At 44.8% G+C, this 18,255-nt stretch overlaps 1 protein-coding gene across 1 annotated transcript in view; it reads left to right on the top strand.

Moving 5' to 3' along the window:
• The window catches only part of DHRS7C (dehydrogenase/reductase 7C), a 598,554-nt gene that overhangs the window by 76,288 nt on the left and 504,011 nt on the right, over positions 1 to 18,255 (top strand). The window contains exon 4 of the mRNA XM_030216550.1: positions 7,412 to 7,622. Coding sequence (XP_030072410.1) covers positions 7,412 to 7,622 — 211 coding nt within the window. The remainder of the gene's footprint in view (positions 1 to 7,411; positions 7,623 to 18,255) is intronic.

Here is an 18,255-nt window from a genome sequence, read left to right as displayed (position 1 = left end):
CTCTATCTTTGACAGAATTACTTTAAATATATTCCATTTCTAAATATCTTGTTTCAAAATGTGGACTTGAGCATGTAATTTCATGTGTCTTGGAATTATTTTTTCTTTTACTAATGTTGAAATACACTACTTATCAAATTAACTCCACCTAATTACAACCCCATCATAGTACACCTGTTCATACCCATTTCAACCAATCAGGATGACTTTTATTCTCTGTAATAATTGTGGTGCTTTAGTTTCAAGGCCAATCATCTGGAGACTTAAAGCTTGTCCTATCTGTCTTCAGCTCGCTAGTTTAAAACAGGAGCTCAGTAAAGTAAAGCAGGAATTGAATGTACTTAAAGCAACTTCTAGGACTGCACAAAATCAAACTGCACAGAATCATACCAAATTCTCACCACTGCCTCAAAGGATAAAACCACCTAAGAATAGATGGTTCACGGTAGGCTCAGGCAGGCTTCGTTATGTGACACAGAAGCATCCGCCCTCATAAGTGTTGCCCCTACAGAATTCTTTTGCTCCATTACAGCACTGTGATGTTCCTGAAAATAGAACTGAGGCACCAGAAAAAGCAATGAAGGTAGAACAAAAAGATATGAATGTACCCAAAGAAAAAAAGACACCCCCAAATTACTAAAGTTGATCTACGTACTAGGAAATGTAGATGGAAAGCGATGACCACAAATGCTCGCAGTCTAAGCAATAAAGTTCATGACCTTCAAGCCCTGATGTTGGAGGCAGACGTAGACATTGTTGCAGTCACAGAGACGTAGCTCAATGGTTCCCATGGGATGCAAACATACCAGGCTATAATCTTTTTAGGAAGAATAGAGATGGTCGTAAAGGTGGAGGAGTAGCTCTGTATGTGAGAAATTATATAGCAGCGACTGAAATGACAGGGACCTGGGGAAAGGAAGAAGCGATATGGATCACCTTAAAAAGAGATGATAGAACCTCTGTCCACGTGGGTGTTGTCTACAGACCCCCGACACAATTTGAGGAACTAGATAAAGACCTGATAGCAGATATTCAAACTTTGGGAAAGAAGAGAGAGGTGCTGTTGCTAGGAGATTTCAATCTGCCGGATGTAGATTGGAAGGTTCCATCTGCGGAATCGGAAAGAAGTAGAGAGATCGTGAATGCTTTTCAAAGTACTCTGCCCAGACAAATGGTGACGGAACCCACGAGGGAGGGTGCGACGCTGTATCTGGTGTTCACAAATGGGGATAGTGTGTCAAATGTCCGAGTGGGTGCCCACATGGGCAGCAGTGACCATCAAACGGTTTGGTTTGATATGATGGCTGAAGTGGAGGGTGGCCACTCAAAACTCAAAGTCCTGGATTTCAAGCATGCTGACTTCAGTAAAATGGGGGAATACCTGAGGAAGGCACTGATGGGCTGGGAGGACGTACGAGAAGTGGAAGGGCAGTGGTCCAGGCTTAAAGAAACTATAAATAGGGCCACAAACCTTTATGTAAGGGGAGTAATAAAAGCAAGATAAAAAGGAAACTGATATGGTTCTCCAAGCAAGTGGCTGAGAAAATTAAGGCTAAAGAGTTGGGGTTCCAGAAATACACAAAATCTCAAGAAGAGGAACACGGAGAGGAATACCAGATGAAACTGAAGGAAGCCAAGAGGGTGATACGTCTGGCGAAAGCGCAAGCGGAAGAACAAATGGCTAGAAAGGTAAGGAGGGGTGACAAAAATTTCTTCAGGTATATTAGTGAAAGGAAAATGACTAAAAAGGGAATTGTGAGACTGAAAGATGCGGCGAACTGCTATGTAGATAATGATGAAGAAAAAGCTAATTTGCTAAATAGATACTTTTGTTCTGTTTTCATAGAAGAAAATCCTAGAGAAGGATTGCAATTGACTGGCAAAAGTACATATGAGAATGGAGTGGATATAGCACCGTTCACGGAAGAGAGTGTGTATGAACAACTAGGAAACCTAAAGGTGGACAAAGCCATGGGACCAGGCGGGATCCACCCCAGGATATTGAGGAAGCTCAGAGAGGTTCTAGCGGGTCCTCTTAAAGATTTGTTGAATAAATCCTTGGAGATGGGAGAGGTTCCGTGGGATTGGAGAATGGCGGAGGTGGTACCTCTTCACAGAAGTGGTGATAGGGAAGAAGCTGGAAACTACAGGCCGGTAAGCCTCACTTCGGTTATTGGAAAAGTAATGGAAGCGATGCTGAAGGAAAGGATAGTGAATTTCCTGGAAGCCAATATGTTGCAAGATCCAAGACAACATGGTTTTACCAAAGGGAAACCATATCAAACAAATCTCATTGAATTCTTTGACTGGGTGACCTCAGAATTGAATCAAGGACGTGCTATAGACGTAATCTACTTAGATTTCAGCTAAGCTTTTGACACGGTTCCCCACAGGAGGCTCTTGAATAAACTGGACAGGCTGAAGATAGGACCTGAAGTGGTGAACTGGATTAGGAACTGGTTGACGGACAGACGCCAGAGGGTGGTGGTTAATGGAATTCACTCAGATGAGGGAAAGGTGAGTAGTGGAGTGCCTCAGGGATCGGTGCTGGAGCCGATTCTGTTCAATATATTTGTGAGTGACATTGCTGAAGAGTTAGAAGGTAAAGCTTGCCTTTTTGCGGACGATACTAAGATTTGTAACAGAGTGGACACCCGGGAGGGAATGGAAAACATGAAAAAGGATCTGCGGAAGCTAGAACAATGGTCTAAGGTTTGTCAATTAAAATTCAATGTGAAGAAATGGAAAGTGATGTACTTAGGGAGTAGAAATCCACGGGAGACATATATGTTAGGTGGTAAGAGTCTGATATGTATGGATGGAGAGAGTGATCTTGGGGTGATAGTATCTGAGGATCTGAAGGCGACGAAACAGTGTGACAAGGCAGTGGCCGTAGCTAGAAGGTTGCTAGGCTGTATAGAGAGAGGTGTGACCAGAGGAAGAAAAGAGGTTTTAATGCCCCTGTATAAGTCGTTGGTGAGGCCCCGCCTGGAGTATTGTGTTCAGTTTTGGAGGCCGTATCTTGCTAAGGATGTACAAAGAGTTGAAGCGGTGCAAAGAAAAGCTACGAGAATGGTATGGGATTTGCGTTACAAGACGTATGAGGAGAGACTTGAGGACCTGAACATTGTAAAGAGTATGTAGGACAGGCCCCAAAGGAACCCTGGGATAGGCCAGAATACCCCCGTTATAGGCAGGCATTCCCCAGGAAAAAACTAGAAATAAAGAACTACAACTCCCAGCATGCCCCAAGGGAGACCGGGGATAAGAGAAACTATGTGCATTCCCAGGAGTCTCCAGAGGAGGGCCGCAGGGGAAGGAATAAGGCTGATTCTCCAACCTGGTGGAAGAGGTGGGTGGAGAAAGAAGAGCCACCAAAGAGCTTTAATGAGAGAAAGGGTGAGCAGCTGGGAGAAGGGCGGGGCTAGGAGAATAGGGATTGGGCTCCTGAGGAGAGAGAGGTAGAGAGTGGGCCTTGCCCTATGGAGTTGACTGAACCAGAGAGCGGCCTGGAAGAGCCGATGGACTTTTCAGCTTTGGCTCAGAGAAAGCCAAGGCAGTAGAGGGGCCAAGCAGGGTCAAGCGGGAGGAGGTCAGGTAGGAGTATGACTGACCAAGAGGGTGGGACCCTAGGCTTTGAGCCCGCGCAAAGCCATTGAACTGTGTTTTAAAGCTTGGCTAAAAGTGAACTGTGTTTTGAAAGCCTAGCGGGACTGTGCTGTGTTTAAAGCTTGGCTAAAAGTGAACTGTGTTTTGAAAGCCTAGCTGGACCGCGCTGTGTTTAAAGCTTGGCTAAAATTGAACTGTGTTTTGGAAACCAGGGCTGAATTAAGCCGTGTGTTTTTTTTTTCTTTTTACTGCTACTCTCCAGGGGACCGGGAGAGATCCTTATTTTTTGTTTCTTTTGGGGAAAAGGGGTGCCATACAGGAGGGGGTTTTTGTTTAGTTTGGTTTTGTGAAAGGACTGCAACCCAGGAGAAAAGAGGATCCGCTTTACAACATGCATACCCTGGAGGAAAGGAGAAACAGGGGTGATATGATACAGACGTTCAAATATTTGAAAGGTATTAATCCACAAATGAACCTTTTCCGGAGAACGGAAGGCGGTAGACCGAGAGGACATGAAATGAGATTGAAGGGGGGCAGACTCAATTAAAATGTCAGGGAGTATTTTTTCACGGAGAGAGAGGTGGATACTTGGAATGCCCTCCTGCGGGAGGTGGTGGAGATGAAAACGGTAACGGAATTCAAACATGTGTGGGATAAACATAAAGGAATCCTGTTCAGAAGGAATGGATCCTCAGAAGCTTAGCCGAGATTGGGTGGCAGAGCCGGTGGTGGGAGGCAGGACTAGTGCTGGGCAAGACTTCTACGGTCTGTGCCCTGAAAATGGCAGATACAAATCAAGGAAAGGTATACACAAAAAGTAGCACATATGAGTTTATCTTGTTGGGCAGACTGGATGGACCGTGCAGGTCTTTTTCTGCTATCATCTACTATGTTACTATCCAGCTTATTTTCGAAAGTGATCGCCGGCTATCTTCCGACATAAAACGGGAGATGGCCGGCGATCTCGGAAAAGCGGCGAAATCGGTATAAATCGAAAGCTGCTTTTTTGACAGCATCGCCGGCGAAAGTTCAAAGGGGCGTGTCGCCAGCGAAGCTGCAACGTGGTCTTCAATCCACACATTCACCTCTCACTACTGCCTTGAGCAGGATACCCGACATGACAGTTGGTTTGGGCAGTCAGTGTTGCAGAATCTGTTTGGGGTATAGAATCCAATTCCACCCCCCTAGGCCCATTTTATTCTGTTCCAGGCTGCACTCTCAGCTAGATTGTATATAGTTTTAGGTTAATCTATGTTATGTCCTCGCCGTTGCAAGGCCCAATTGACCACTGTTTATTGTTTTGAGTGAGCCTGGATGCTAGGGATACCCCACTTGTGAGGATTATTCAGCCTGCTTGTCCTCAGAGAAAGTGAAGATACCCACCTGTAGCAAGTGTTCTCCGAGGGCAGCAGGCTGATAATCCTCACAAACCCGCCCACCTCCCCTTGGAGTTGTCTTCTCTATCTTTCTTTCTTGATCTTGCTGAACTGAGTGCGGCTGTGCGGCGGATGGGAAGGCACTCTGCGCATGCGCAATTGGACACGCGTCACGTTCAGAAGGTTATAGCAAAGTTTTTGCTATTTTGAATGCCGGTTCCCGGGCTGGCGCAGATCACTGACCCACTTGTGAGGATTATCAGAGTGTAGTGGCTGCCTTGATGACAAAGCCTGATATTGATCCAGCTTTTCTGTTCCTGCTAGTGAATCTAGGCTTTTTTTCAATGGCCCGAGGTTGTTTGATTCTATCATTTTGATAAATGTATGCTGATGGGGTATCCTATGGCCTATTCTAGATTTAAAGCCTTTGCTTTGTTTATTCGTTGGATAGTAGAACAGGAGTTGGATATTGGCTATATTATTATTATTAACATTTGTATAGCGCTGCCAGACACACGCAGCGCTGAACATCCAACATATCATTCATTATTTAGACTATTTCTTATTTATATATTTGGCAAGGTCTGGTGTTTAACAAACAAATTTACAAAAAAGAGGAGTGGAGGAACTTATAAACATAAATTATATCAAAAAATACTCTCCACTGAAATCAAAACTACTTTGACTATTGATAATTCACTGTTTGGATGATATGGAGGAAAAGCCTCAGAATAAAATTACGCACTCCTATTTTTAAGGCTTATTAGTTAATCCATCTTTGGCACACAGAAAAAAAAACAACAAAACAAATAGAAATGCTTAGAACAGTCTATGTTTTTAATTATAATACCGGAAGTGAACTTCTCTTCCAGAACCTCATTTCAGAACCACAAACTTGTCCGCACTCAGGCACTTCCCTAGACCAGGGTTTCTCAGTGATTCTCTTGTCCTTACTAGGGCTAAACTCTATCCTTCAAGGACTACATGTAAGCTCCTGCTGGCTTTTCTCGTTTCTAAAAACAGACTTTTCCAAAGGCAATTTACTTTCCCTTGTCAGATTCCTCAGCCCCATATTTTCTTTGCAGTACTCTATTAACTTCCTCTAAGCCCTCCTACCTCTTTATGTGCAACCAGAACACTTTTCTTTAAAGATACTTGGTTCTCAATCTACTTTGGCTGTATCTTACTTCCCTTGCCCCTGTGCATCTTCCTGTGGATTAGCTTTTCCTTCAAGCCTTCCTCTCACTATGCAAACAGAACACTTCCAAAGCTTTTCCTGGCTCTATGCAGACAGCACTTGCTTCTTGGGGCCCGCTTCTCCCTAAGTCTCCCCCTTCAATATGCAGGCTGCTTTACATCACGGAATGCTGCTTCTCCTCTGTGCCTCAAGCTCTCTAATAAACTGGCTTTGTGTACAGTGTAAGCCACACCACACCCTTCTCTCTCTCTCTCTCTCTGGAGACTAGCTGAGGACTAATTGGTTCATCTGTGAGAGAAAGTCCCTGCTAGTACTACAATCCCCATGATTCTTGTCTGCATTCCCCGAGCTATGTGCCTGATCAACTTTCTGGCAAAGCTGCCAATTCCGCCGTTTGGCTGCACAATTGGCGGGTTTCACGCAACCACCGTGGTTTTCTTTGAAAGCTGCAGGTCACGGGATACTGGGCAGCTTTTTGCTGCCACGGCCGTGGGTTGGCTGTTTTTTCTCGCAGAACAATAGAAGCCCCGTGGAGGCGGGCTGCAGGCTTCTTTTAAATGCCTGTGTGTGCCTGCGCGGCGGTGGGAAGCCTTTCAGAGTCTCACACAGAGTCACTCTCTACCTCTTCAGTCTACCATGTGCGGTGAGTTCAGTAAGTTCTTTTCTTCATACTGGGGGGGGGGGGGGGGGGATCCGTTTATGATTGTGGTTACTTTATTAATATTTATTTTATAATATAGTATGGTTTAATTCTAATATAATATTTAATATAATATTAATATCAACCTCATTAATATTTATATTAATATTTGGCTAGTTTGGGGCTGGAAAAAATGTTGCCATTTGGCAACACTGCTTCCTGGGTTTTATTTCCTGTCTGCCCCTCCTCCCAGGGCTTCTACTTATTCCAGCTAACAGCAGGAATTCCTAGGTAAGGACAATTTTCCCCCATTTCTTTCTGTCTTCCTTGGGAATAGGGAAAACTGCTAGACTTTTCCTGCCTTCCCTCCCCTCCTTTCCCCTTCCTCTTTCCATGATAGGGCTTCCCTGTCACAATACTTGCAGTACATGGCATATACATCTTTGAGCTTTATAAAATATTATCCAGGATAGAGATAGTATAGTTTGCTTTTCAGTAATGCTGAATAATACAAATGCAAATCAAAAGTTAATCATAAATTGGAAAAAATGACAACATGCAGCAAAAATCTCTCTTTTTCTCTTCCAGACATTTACACCAAAACTTGTTCTACTGGATATAAGTGACATCAGCAGTGTTTGTAATGCAGCCAAAGAAATCCTGGACTGTTATGGATGTGTGGATGTACTCATCAACAATGCAAGCATGAAAATCAAAGGGCCAGTGCAAAGTGTCACTTTGGAACTAGATAAAAAAATAATGGATGCCAACTATTTTGGACCCATAACAGTAACCAAAGGTAATATTTAAAATTATTCTTTTATGTCATTACAATCCCAGCTACCTATGGCAGGAAATATTGGGGATGATATTCAAAGGTACTTTTCTGAGTAGGAACAGCTCCTACTTGGATAAGTGCTGACAACTAGGGCCAGCTAGTCGCATGCTAAAAATCTTTGATGACTGTCCTAGAAGTATATGGATGGTGTTGGGAAGGTCCAGGCTTTAGCCAAGGCCTTTTGTGTCCTACCCTGTGGTGTAGCTAGGGGGGGCACCAGGGGAGCGGCCGCTCCCCCAAACGGAGTTCTGCTGGCACCAATGGAAGTCTGTTCTCGCTCCCCCTGCGCCGTCAACCTGGCTGAACCTGGCTACGCTTCTGGTCCTAACATGTCCAGACAGTTACCAGGTACTGACGCTGAATTTCAGCAGAATCTATATATCTTCTGGCAGGTGCCTTATACCCAGATTTTCGTGATCTCTTATGTATAATTTGTTTCCAACTTCTGTTGGTTGGAAAGGATAAAAAGAGCACATATTTGATGACTGTGGGGCAAAGTTATCAATGTGCTGTTAAGATGGGTTCTTTTACAACAACTCATGCTATTTTAGCACAGATCCCATTTTATGCAGTGTGACCCAGTTACTAATACCTCAGGTTAACAGTAAATTGACCTATCAATGGTAGCCCACATTGATAACTTCCCCTCTAGGTCTCAAATATGCAAACCAAGACTTCACCATGCAAGGCACTTAGAGGCCCTTTTATGAAGCAGCAATAGGCCCAACATGGGCTTACCACTCGCTAAAAGGGAAGTACCAACGGGCTTCTTCAGCAGGCCAGTGGTAGTTCCTTCCCCCAACATGCATCATTTCTGGCGCTGCAAAAATATTTCAATTTTTGTAGCGCCAGTATGTACCCAGCAGTAATAGGGCAGTGCTGTGCACTTAGCACAGGAGCCCTTACCGCCACCTCAATGGGTGGCGGTGAGTCACCCCCCCAAAACGGCCTTGCGGCAAGTGCTTTGCGTGCCACACAGCCATTTCTTGAAAAAAACAAAGACCTGTCTTTTACCCGCTGTGGTAAAAGGGGGCCTCAACATATGCTGATGCCAGCACAGATTCTCTTTTGCCGCAGCTTTGTAAAATGATCCCTTAGACATCCAGTGTAAGCTGTAAATAGCCTTTTTGGTTTTCAAAGGAAAACGCAAGATAGGGAAACTTATTTTTAGCACTCTATATTGAGTCCCTTTCTGCACTTCTACCAGTGGTAAAAGGCCTTGGTAGATATGGGATGAAAAAGGGGGGCAATAATACAGCCTCATTCATGTTGAAGAGTATTGTGCATCTACCTATAATCCATTAGGTAATCATGTGGTTCTATTACTATGAAAATGAGGGTTCAAGAACTTTAAGTCATCTAATAAGTAGTCTTCACGCAAATAATTGTGTCCCTGCTAGTCAATGGAGGAACTGAACCTAGATATTCTGATTGGTCTTGCGTTTACAATCTATAAAAAGATTCAAAACAATCCATGAACTATACAAGAGTGAGAAGGATGATCTTTTACAGAATCCTGACCTAAAGATCAGAATACACTGACTCCTGCATAGCTGTGCCCCCTTACTAGCAGATAAAGGCATAACAATAATTTTTCATAACTAACTGTCCTTATGAAAGCTTTTCATTGTTCAATCAAAGAGCAGGAGTACTTTTGGCTAACACTCATTGGTCCTCTCAGGGCTGTATTAGCAGATAAGCTCACTTTCTTCATTTGTAGAAGCTATTAGGGATTCTAATTTCCTTACTTCTATGAGAGCATGCTATTCTATGTTAGTGTGTGCCAAAATGAAATAGTCCATGCTAACTGAAACAAAATCACATTACATTTTTTTAAATGGAACCTAAATACAAGTGTTTTTCTCTACACACCTCTACAAATTATGTCTTCAGCTTCCTTAATAATAATGGGTGATTTTAATTTAAATGCTGATGATCCTCAAATACTTGTTATTTTATGTTGGAATCATGATACTAGGGTTTTCTCAGCTTCCTACTCATGAAACCTCATTTTTCTTCTTTCTGATGTGCATTGGAAGATGTACATTGGACAATTTATTGATTATACCTATCACTTCTTGAAATCCACTTTAATCTTGTGGAAACAGTTAATTCAGCTAAATCTTTTTTTGTTTTGTTTTTTTTTAACTCGGATGCCCATCATTGTTAGCTGACATTTTGCTTTCTTAAAAAATTGAATATTGAAAATAATTTTGTAAAAGGATCTACTGATTTCCATCTATTTGTTTATAGGCTATATAACTCTGTAGAAATGGGGATGTGAATCTACCAAACTGGGCATGTGGGAATAAATTGTGAATTTCTTAGACAAGTTTGAAAACCAGAAACATGAGATTACTATTTTTTTTTTAATTTGGATTTTACTCACAACTTTTTCAGAGAACCAGACCTCAAAATCAATCTCAAATACTTTCTATGTTAAGCTATTAGAAGCTCCGAACTATTAGAATGGAGCATCACTTTATTCTAAAACCTCCTTCCCCTGAGCATCACAGACAAATAAAGACAAGGAGAAATATCTAAAGTAAGTAGCAGAGGACATGCCAAAAAGCACCAAATCATCTTACCATCAAACCCACACCCTTCTCAAATTATTATGAGAGTGATTTTATTATTTTTTTTAATTGCCTATGTGTAAAGGGCAAGTAGGTGCCTATTTGTATCCTATTTTATAAGGATATGTGGAGGGGCTTTTTCAGTATGAAGTGAAGAAGAAGGATTACCTTCGAAAGCTAATAATAAGATGTATTAAGTTAGTCGAATTAAAAAGGTATCTTATTTTCTTTTCTATGTTTTGATTTATTTTTTATTTATTACCTTTAAAAGTGGACTAACACGGGAGAGGAAGTGACGTCACGGACCTGAATGGCTGCCTAGAGAGCTAGCTCCGTTGCCACCCTCCGTAACTGAGCAATAATAGCGTTCCTTTGCTTGTTTGACGAACTAAATTAGCTACTGCAACGTTCCTTGTGGTGTGTGGAATCTAACGCGACATTCCCCGCTGAAATACATGGCGGCGTCTCGGAGGGAGAGTGAACATACGTTGGAGAAGCCGGCGCTCCGGACCACGCGGCGCCATGTGCTCTCGTCGGCACCCGCCTCACATTCTGACTCGGACTCCGCTCCATCCCTGTGCGAATCGGGAAAATCAACCGGTAAGCGGGGGTTGCCCAAAGACTTAACGCGTTTTCTAATGGAGATCCGCAAGGAAATCAAAGCGTCAAAGGAGGAAATCCTAGAAAAGATGGACGGGCTGAGCGTAGACCTCCGGGAGATGGGAGGCCGCGTGGAAGAATTGGAGGTGCGGGTAGATGAGAACGCGGAAAAACTGATCGAGACTGAAACCCGTCTTTCGAAAATACTCACCTCCTATGCCGAAATGCAGCTTAAATTGGACGATTTAGAAAACCGAGGGCGTCGTAACAACTTGCGTTTTCGTGGAGTCCCGGAGGTGGGGGACCAGGAGGATGTTGGCGCCATAGTAAAGCTGCTATGTAGCAAGTTGATAGACACTCTAGATATCACATTTGAGCGCGCACACAGAGCATTGGGGAGACGGACAGACAATAGACCACGGGACATTGTGGTTTGCTTCACCTCCTTCACCGCAAAGGAACAGTTGCTACAGAAAGCGCGCCAAGTACAGCACATTGAATATAATGATGCACAAATTAAAGTCTTTCAGGATTTGTCTGCTCACACCTTGTCCTTGAGGAAAGTGATGAAACCAGCACTGGAAGTATTAACAAAGAATAAAATCCCCTACAGATGGGCTTTTCCATTTGCCCTTTGCTTCACAACAGGTGGACATATGTATCGAACCCGGACCCTGGAAGAAGTGTGGAAGATACTGCGAACCGAGGGACTGGTGTCCACAGAAGGCCCACCAACTGAACTGGATCCGACCACGCGAGCTAAGCTGCAGAGATGGCAGAGAGTCCAAGGCAAGGGGAAAAAGGCACGAACAGGCACCTGAAGTTGTAAAATGAACTTGTGCTGTGCGTTGCAGTGGAGAGTCATGCCAATTTGTATTTGTTAAGTATGCCTATAAAAGTAAGAGTGCTGGGAATGGGATAACTTGAACGATGTTAAAGTAGTATTGGAAATAGATGAACCACTCCCGCAGGGGCGAAAAGTTTTATAACACTGAGGAGGGATTATAGCGTAAAAAGCAGGGATATGAAGGGATGGGGGATGGGGGAGGGGGCCTTGGGTAGCTGTTTGGGTTAATGGGTTCTTCCTTCTGTATTCCTAGTCGAGGGACTAAAAACCTCGCTAGTGGTTTCCTGGGAAGGGGGAGATGGGAGGGAGGGAGTATAGGGGGGGAGGGGGAAGATTGTTTATTAGGGAAAGAATGTACTATGAAGTATAGAATGGGGGATCAAGAACTAAACTACTTGGGGAGAATCCGGAGAAGGGGCAAGAAGGGTCAGATACCAGACGGTTTGAATGTTCCTCATACACTGTTTCATAGGGATGATTTACTGAACAAGTTTAATGTCTGACTTTAAGATACTTACTTACAATGTAAAGGGGCTTAATTCCCCATACAAACGCCATGCCCTTCAGCGTGAGTTACGCTTAATGTGCCCGAAGGTGGTGTTTTTACAGGAAACGCATATGTTGCCAAAGCATGAGGGGTTATTGGCATCTAAAATGTATCCAGGGGTATACTGTGCTTCTGATGTTAAAGGGGGGAAAAAAAGAGGAGTTGCTATTTTGTTTCATAAAGATATCCAGGTACGGGTTCTCCACCTGAGGAGAGACGTGGCGGGGCGATATCTCTTTTTGCATGTGCAGCTTGAGAGGGAGGAGTTTACTTTGGCCAATATATACGCCCCTAACGAAAACCAGGAGGGGTTTTTCAGAAAACTTCATAGGGAATTGCAATCGTTTTCCCGGGGGAGGGTATTCATGGCAGGAGACTTCAATGCAACCATGCAACCTGGTCTGGACAGGTCAGCATCTCCTACTAAAGCTGATTACAACATTTCCCAAGCTTTGCGGAACTTAGTAGAAGAAATGGGTCTGTGTGATTGGTGGCGAATGTGTCACCCGAGGGGGCGAGATTATACTTTTTACTCCCAAGCGCACCTGTCCTATTCGAGACTAGACTATGTCTTTCTGGACAGAACCCTCTCGGAGGGGGGGGGGGAATCCGCTATTGGCCATATTACAATCTCAGACCATGCTCCGGCGTGGGTTGTGGTTCCTTCGTTAGAGGGAGAGCGAAGAGAATGCAGGTGGTCATTTAATAATTGCCTGTTGCAGGATCCTCAGATTGTAGCGGATTTCCTTCCGGTCCTGAAGGAATATTTTGAAATAAATATGGACTCGGGGCCAGCTTTGAGTACTGTGTGGGATGCCTTTAAGGCGGTGGCACGAGGATATTTTATTAAGTGTGCCAGTCACAGAAATAGGATACACAGAGAGCGCTTGTTGAAATGTATGGATCTCATTGGGGACCTTGAGTCCAAATACAGGGCGTCGGGTAGGGTGGCTGATTACCGTAAGTTACAGGATGTGAGATTGGAACTGACTGCGCTGCATGAGGAAAGCTTGAAGTTTGTGCATGCTCGATTGAAACAGGTGTATTATGAAGGGACTAATAAGCCAGGGAGATTGTTGGCACGGAAATTGAGAAAGATGAGAGCTGACAGACATGTTATGCGAGTGAAAGCTGAGAATGGTACAATGCTGTATAAATCTGCCCAAATTAGAGATCGTTTTGCTCAGTTCTATGAGTCTCTGTATAGAGAAGATGCTGCCGTACAGGTTGGGGGGATAGACCAATATCTAGCAGATAGAGGGCTGGCTGTATTATCCGAACAGCAGAAAAAAGAACTGGATGACCCAGTGCAACTAAAAGAAGTATTGCAGGTTATTAGGGACTTACCAACGGGAAAGACGCCAGGCCTGGATGGCTTTACTAATGAGTTCTTCAAGAAATTTGCGCGAGAGTTGGCGCCCTGCTTAACATTGGTCATTAACTCAGTTAGAGAAGGACAGGCGCTGCCTAGAACTATGTTAGAAGCCTGGGTGGCAGTAATACCTAAACCTCAGAAAGATGGAACGGACTGTGCTTCCTACCGCCCTATATCAATTTTAAATACGGATGTTAAAATCCTGGCAAAAGTCCTTGCCAATCGGCTGGGGAGGTTCTTACCTATTTTGATTCACCCAGACCAAGTAGGATTTGTGCCAAAGAGACAGGCCATGGATAATGTGCGCAGAACTCTGGACTTGATGCATTGGGCTCGGTCGAGGGCCTGTCCGTTGGTCTTGTTGGGGCTGGATGCGGAGAAGGCCTTCGATCGAGTCCATTGGGGATTCCTGGATAGGGTCCTGCACAGGCTCGGGATAGGGCCCCTGTTTAGAGCTTGGACCCAATCGCTTTATACAAGACCGCAGGCATGTGTTAGGATTAACGGAGGGAACTCGGAGATGTTCTCGCTGGGGAGGGGCACCCGACAGGGATGCCCGCTGTCCCCAATGTTGTTTGCCTTGACAATGGAGCCACTGGCTGCTGCAATCCGGGAGAATGTGAATGTAACAGGGGTGGAGGTGAAGGGGCAGGAGTACAAAATCGCATTGTTTGCGGACGATGTGTTATTGTCGTCAACAAACCCATTAACCTCATTGCCTAACTTACTAAAGGAAATTGAGAAATACTCGCGGGTCTCAGGCTATAAGCTTAATGCTAATAAGTCAGAAGGACTGGTGGTGGGAGTGTCGCCACGAGTGTATGAGGCCTTGCAGGCGTCATTTGTCTTTAAATGGTCAACTAGATCTATACAATACCTGGGGGTACAGATCCCTGCGGACCAGTCGGAATTGTTTTCAGCTAATTACCCGATATTGCAAAAAGAGATCTATAGAGATTTGGGCAGATGGTCCCTCATTGGACTCTCCTGGCTGGGCCGAATAGCGGCAATTAAGATGAACGTCTTGCCTCGGCTAATGTATCTTTTTCAGGTCCTTCCCTTGAAGGTACCCCGGGCTTATCTGTCTAATTTACAGGACCGTCTGATGCGGTTTATTTGGAATCAAAAGAGACCCCGCTTGGCACGGGCAATTCTCTATAGGAATAAAAATCAGGGAGGTTTAGCAGTGCCGAATCTGTGTTGGTATTATTGGGCGGCACAGGCTAGATCGGCGGTAGAGTGGTTCAGGGGGGAAGATCATAAGCTTTGGGTACAATTGGAACAATCCATGGTGGGATCCCGTAAGTTGGGTAACTTGATGTGGCTACCCAACAAGTATAGAGGGCGGGTTGAGTGCTTTCCACCGGCGGTACAAGCCACTTTTTATTATTGGGATCGGATGTTTATTGATCGGCAACCGCCTGTTTCGGGCCTGGCGCCCATAGTTGACAACCCGTTGTTCGAGCCGAGTGTGGGGAACCCCGTGTTGGTACGCTGGGCTGAAGCCGGACTAGATATGATGGGCCAATTGCATGTAGGAGGGGAGGTGGTTACCTTTGAGGCTTTGAAGGATGATTTTGGGGTGCAGCAGAGTGACTTTTATGTTTATTTACAATTGAGACATTTTCTGAAAGGGTCTGTTTATGTAACTTGTCTTAAGAGGGAAACGCACCCCATGGAAGAAGTGTGTGTGCGATATCACAGTACACGGGGGATGATCACTTATCTTTATGCGGGGCTAGCCGGGCACCAAAAGCCATCTTTGTTACATAGGAGAAAATGGGAGCAGGAATTGGGTTTCACCCTAACGGACGAAAAGTGGTTACAGCTGGAAAAGGGGACAATGCGTGCAGCGAGATCAATACCTATGAAAGAAAATGCAATTAAGGTCTTCTTCCGCTGGTATCTTACTCCGGCGCGCTTGCACCATATGTTTGGGCAGGTCTCAGATAGATGTTGGAGGAGATGTGACGCTCTAGGTACAATGGGCCATATATGGTGGACCTGCCCAAAGGCTAGAGCGTATTGGAGAGCAGTCCAGGCGCGCCTTCAGAGATGGATAGGGGGACCTGTGCGGTGGCATCCATTAGTATACATACTGGGCCAGCGACCAGCAGGTCTCAAAGAACATGAATGGCTTCTGACAAGGGGAGCCTTGCAGACAGCCAGAGCGAATCTGGCTCAGAGTTGGAAGTCGCCATTGGTACCACCATTAACACGCTGGCTTACCAAGTTACGATATGTGTGCGAGATGGAGAGATTGATTGCAGTTAAAGCCCAGGTCCTGCCTAAGTGGGAGAGAATATGGGGGCCTTTCTTGAACGCTGAGTAGGGGTAGTGCCACCGGAACGTCTCTAAACACAGGGCTTCATAGTTGGACACGGGGAGTGGGAGAAGGGGGGGGTGGGAGGGAGGGGTTGGTTTGGATGGGGGGGAGAGTTTTCTTTGTACAAAAATGAAAAAGTTGAAGTTGCTTACAGATTTCAGTTTGTTTCGACACAAATTCAGATCATAGTTTATCTTTGTATTCCTACTACCGCTATAATTTTGTAATGTTTATTAGCTGTAACTATTCTGTTATGTATCTGAATAAGTACAATAAAGACTTCTAAAAATTAAAAAAAAAAAAAAAGTGGACTAACACGGCTACCACACCACTTTACTCGATATGAAGTTCAAATGGCAAAATAAATATTTAATCGGAAAATGTTTAAAAATTCAAGTCAATAATGTCTGAAAGAAATAAATGTATTCCAATATTTGAAAATACAAAAAAAAATGTTTAGAAAGAGGATGCACTGCAAACATCATAGACATTCGGAGAGAAATGTTTCCACCAATCGAAAATACACTATGCAAAATGTGCAATGGCGATACTGGTCCCCACATCAAGAAAATGTCCACAGCAATGGTATCATATTCTCTCCATGTGCAAAACATGCACGTGGAGGAGCACTCCTCAGTGTGGACAGTCATGTCTGTTTGGAGGGAGCCTAATTTTAGTATACTAGAAACAGAGCTCCTGGTCTTCCTATGCCTCAGGCACAGGAGAGAAGTTTTTAAGCACCAATACCACCTCCCCCCTCCCCTCCAACAACATCTCCATGAGGGCATGGAGATCCATTAGAGGCACCCTGGCGAAGTGAGTGTGAAGCAGTGCCCCTCAGGATCACAGCACCACTCATGCAAGCACCACACCTAGGCAGGGTCAGATACAGTGAGGTTCCTTTGTTGTTGCAGTACATGTTATTGAATTTTCATAAGAATGAATAATAAAATATAGGTGACATCAGAATGTCCAGAATATCCAATGACAAGTAATTATGGGGCCCCCATCCACTAACCCTTTAATGCTGAAATGAGGGGCTACACATATCTGGACCCTCTTCTCCTCCCAATACCAGCATACTGCCCTACGCCTACATACTGATTGGAATGTTGGCAGGAGCTCACTAAATTATGTTGAGCCACCCCAAGACACACCTGGTTTACTCCACTGCCCAACTCCACCTCCCAGTAACAATGCACATGCTCCACAGAAAGGCCACCATGCCACCCTCTGTCCCCATGGCCACCTCAGCTCACACAGCACCTGTACCTATGTACAGCCCCCTCCTCCATCTGGCTGTAGCCATCTGTCACAGGCTTTGCGAGGAGCTTTGCACAACATCTCATAAAAAAATAATGTATGTGATGCCAAAAAGGCCCATCACCTGAGCCCTGTCTCCACCAACGTTTGATTTGTAGAAGATTTGGCATACACAGCGACCTTGAAGCTTTCAGGCGCTGTAACTATAAGATTGCATGAATATCAAGGCCTCATCCAGTGCATGAGGGAGCACCTCAGGGCCTGATATAAGTACCACTGACATTACACCCCTATAATAGCTCTGTCCTGGATCAAGACCTGAGTATGCAGCTATCCTCATTACAGTGTGCCCACAACCCCCATATCCACTAGAAGGTGTTGCAGCCAAACCCAAACCTATGAGATGTCATGAAAAGGGAGGGAGGGGGGAAGTGATGTTAGACAGCACCCTCCTGTGACCAAGAGAAAAGTGGCCAGCATGTCACACACAGCTACCTAGCACTTTGCAGCAGCTATGGCAGGATAAATAAGACAATAACCTGATGGGCCCACAGTGGGAAACAAACCCACGTCCCCTGCATTGAGAAGCACAATCCTGACCCCTACACCTGACAGGGAGTGTGCAAGGAGGACAATACACTGACCACAGAGGGCTATGAACGCACAAGTTGCCACCCAAATAGATGGCCTCTCATGGGCCAGACCCCACATTGGTTTTATATAGTATTGTGAGGTCCAAAGTTAGGTATGCTGCCCTGTGAAACATCCCTCAAGGCCCAAGCTGGGGGTCCTTCAAATCTCTACATGATCGTGGCACACAAACCCTTCATTAGGGAAACCACCACCTATCTATGAAGGCCCCAAGCCAGCTAGCCTGATTACATCACAGATAGATGCCCCCAAACCTAAGATTCCCACCTTGCAGTATTCAAACTGCCTTTCTCAGGGGAGTCCCAGCAGAGGTAGCCAGAAGGATGGGAACATCCAACAGGGTCCCTTGCCATCTCCCAGCCAGCTGTAGGCCACATAGGCTAGGGACAAACACACACCCAAATCCCTA

Source organism: Microcaecilia unicolor, chromosome 10, assembly GCF_901765095.1.
Source record: "Microcaecilia unicolor chromosome 10, aMicUni1.1, whole genome shotgun sequence".
Classification (NCBI taxonomy): domain Eukaryota; kingdom Metazoa; phylum Chordata; class Amphibia; order Gymnophiona; family Siphonopidae; genus Microcaecilia; species Microcaecilia unicolor.
Note: the sequence above shows the minus strand (reverse complement) of the source record. Positions and strands in the feature narration are given on the sequence as shown.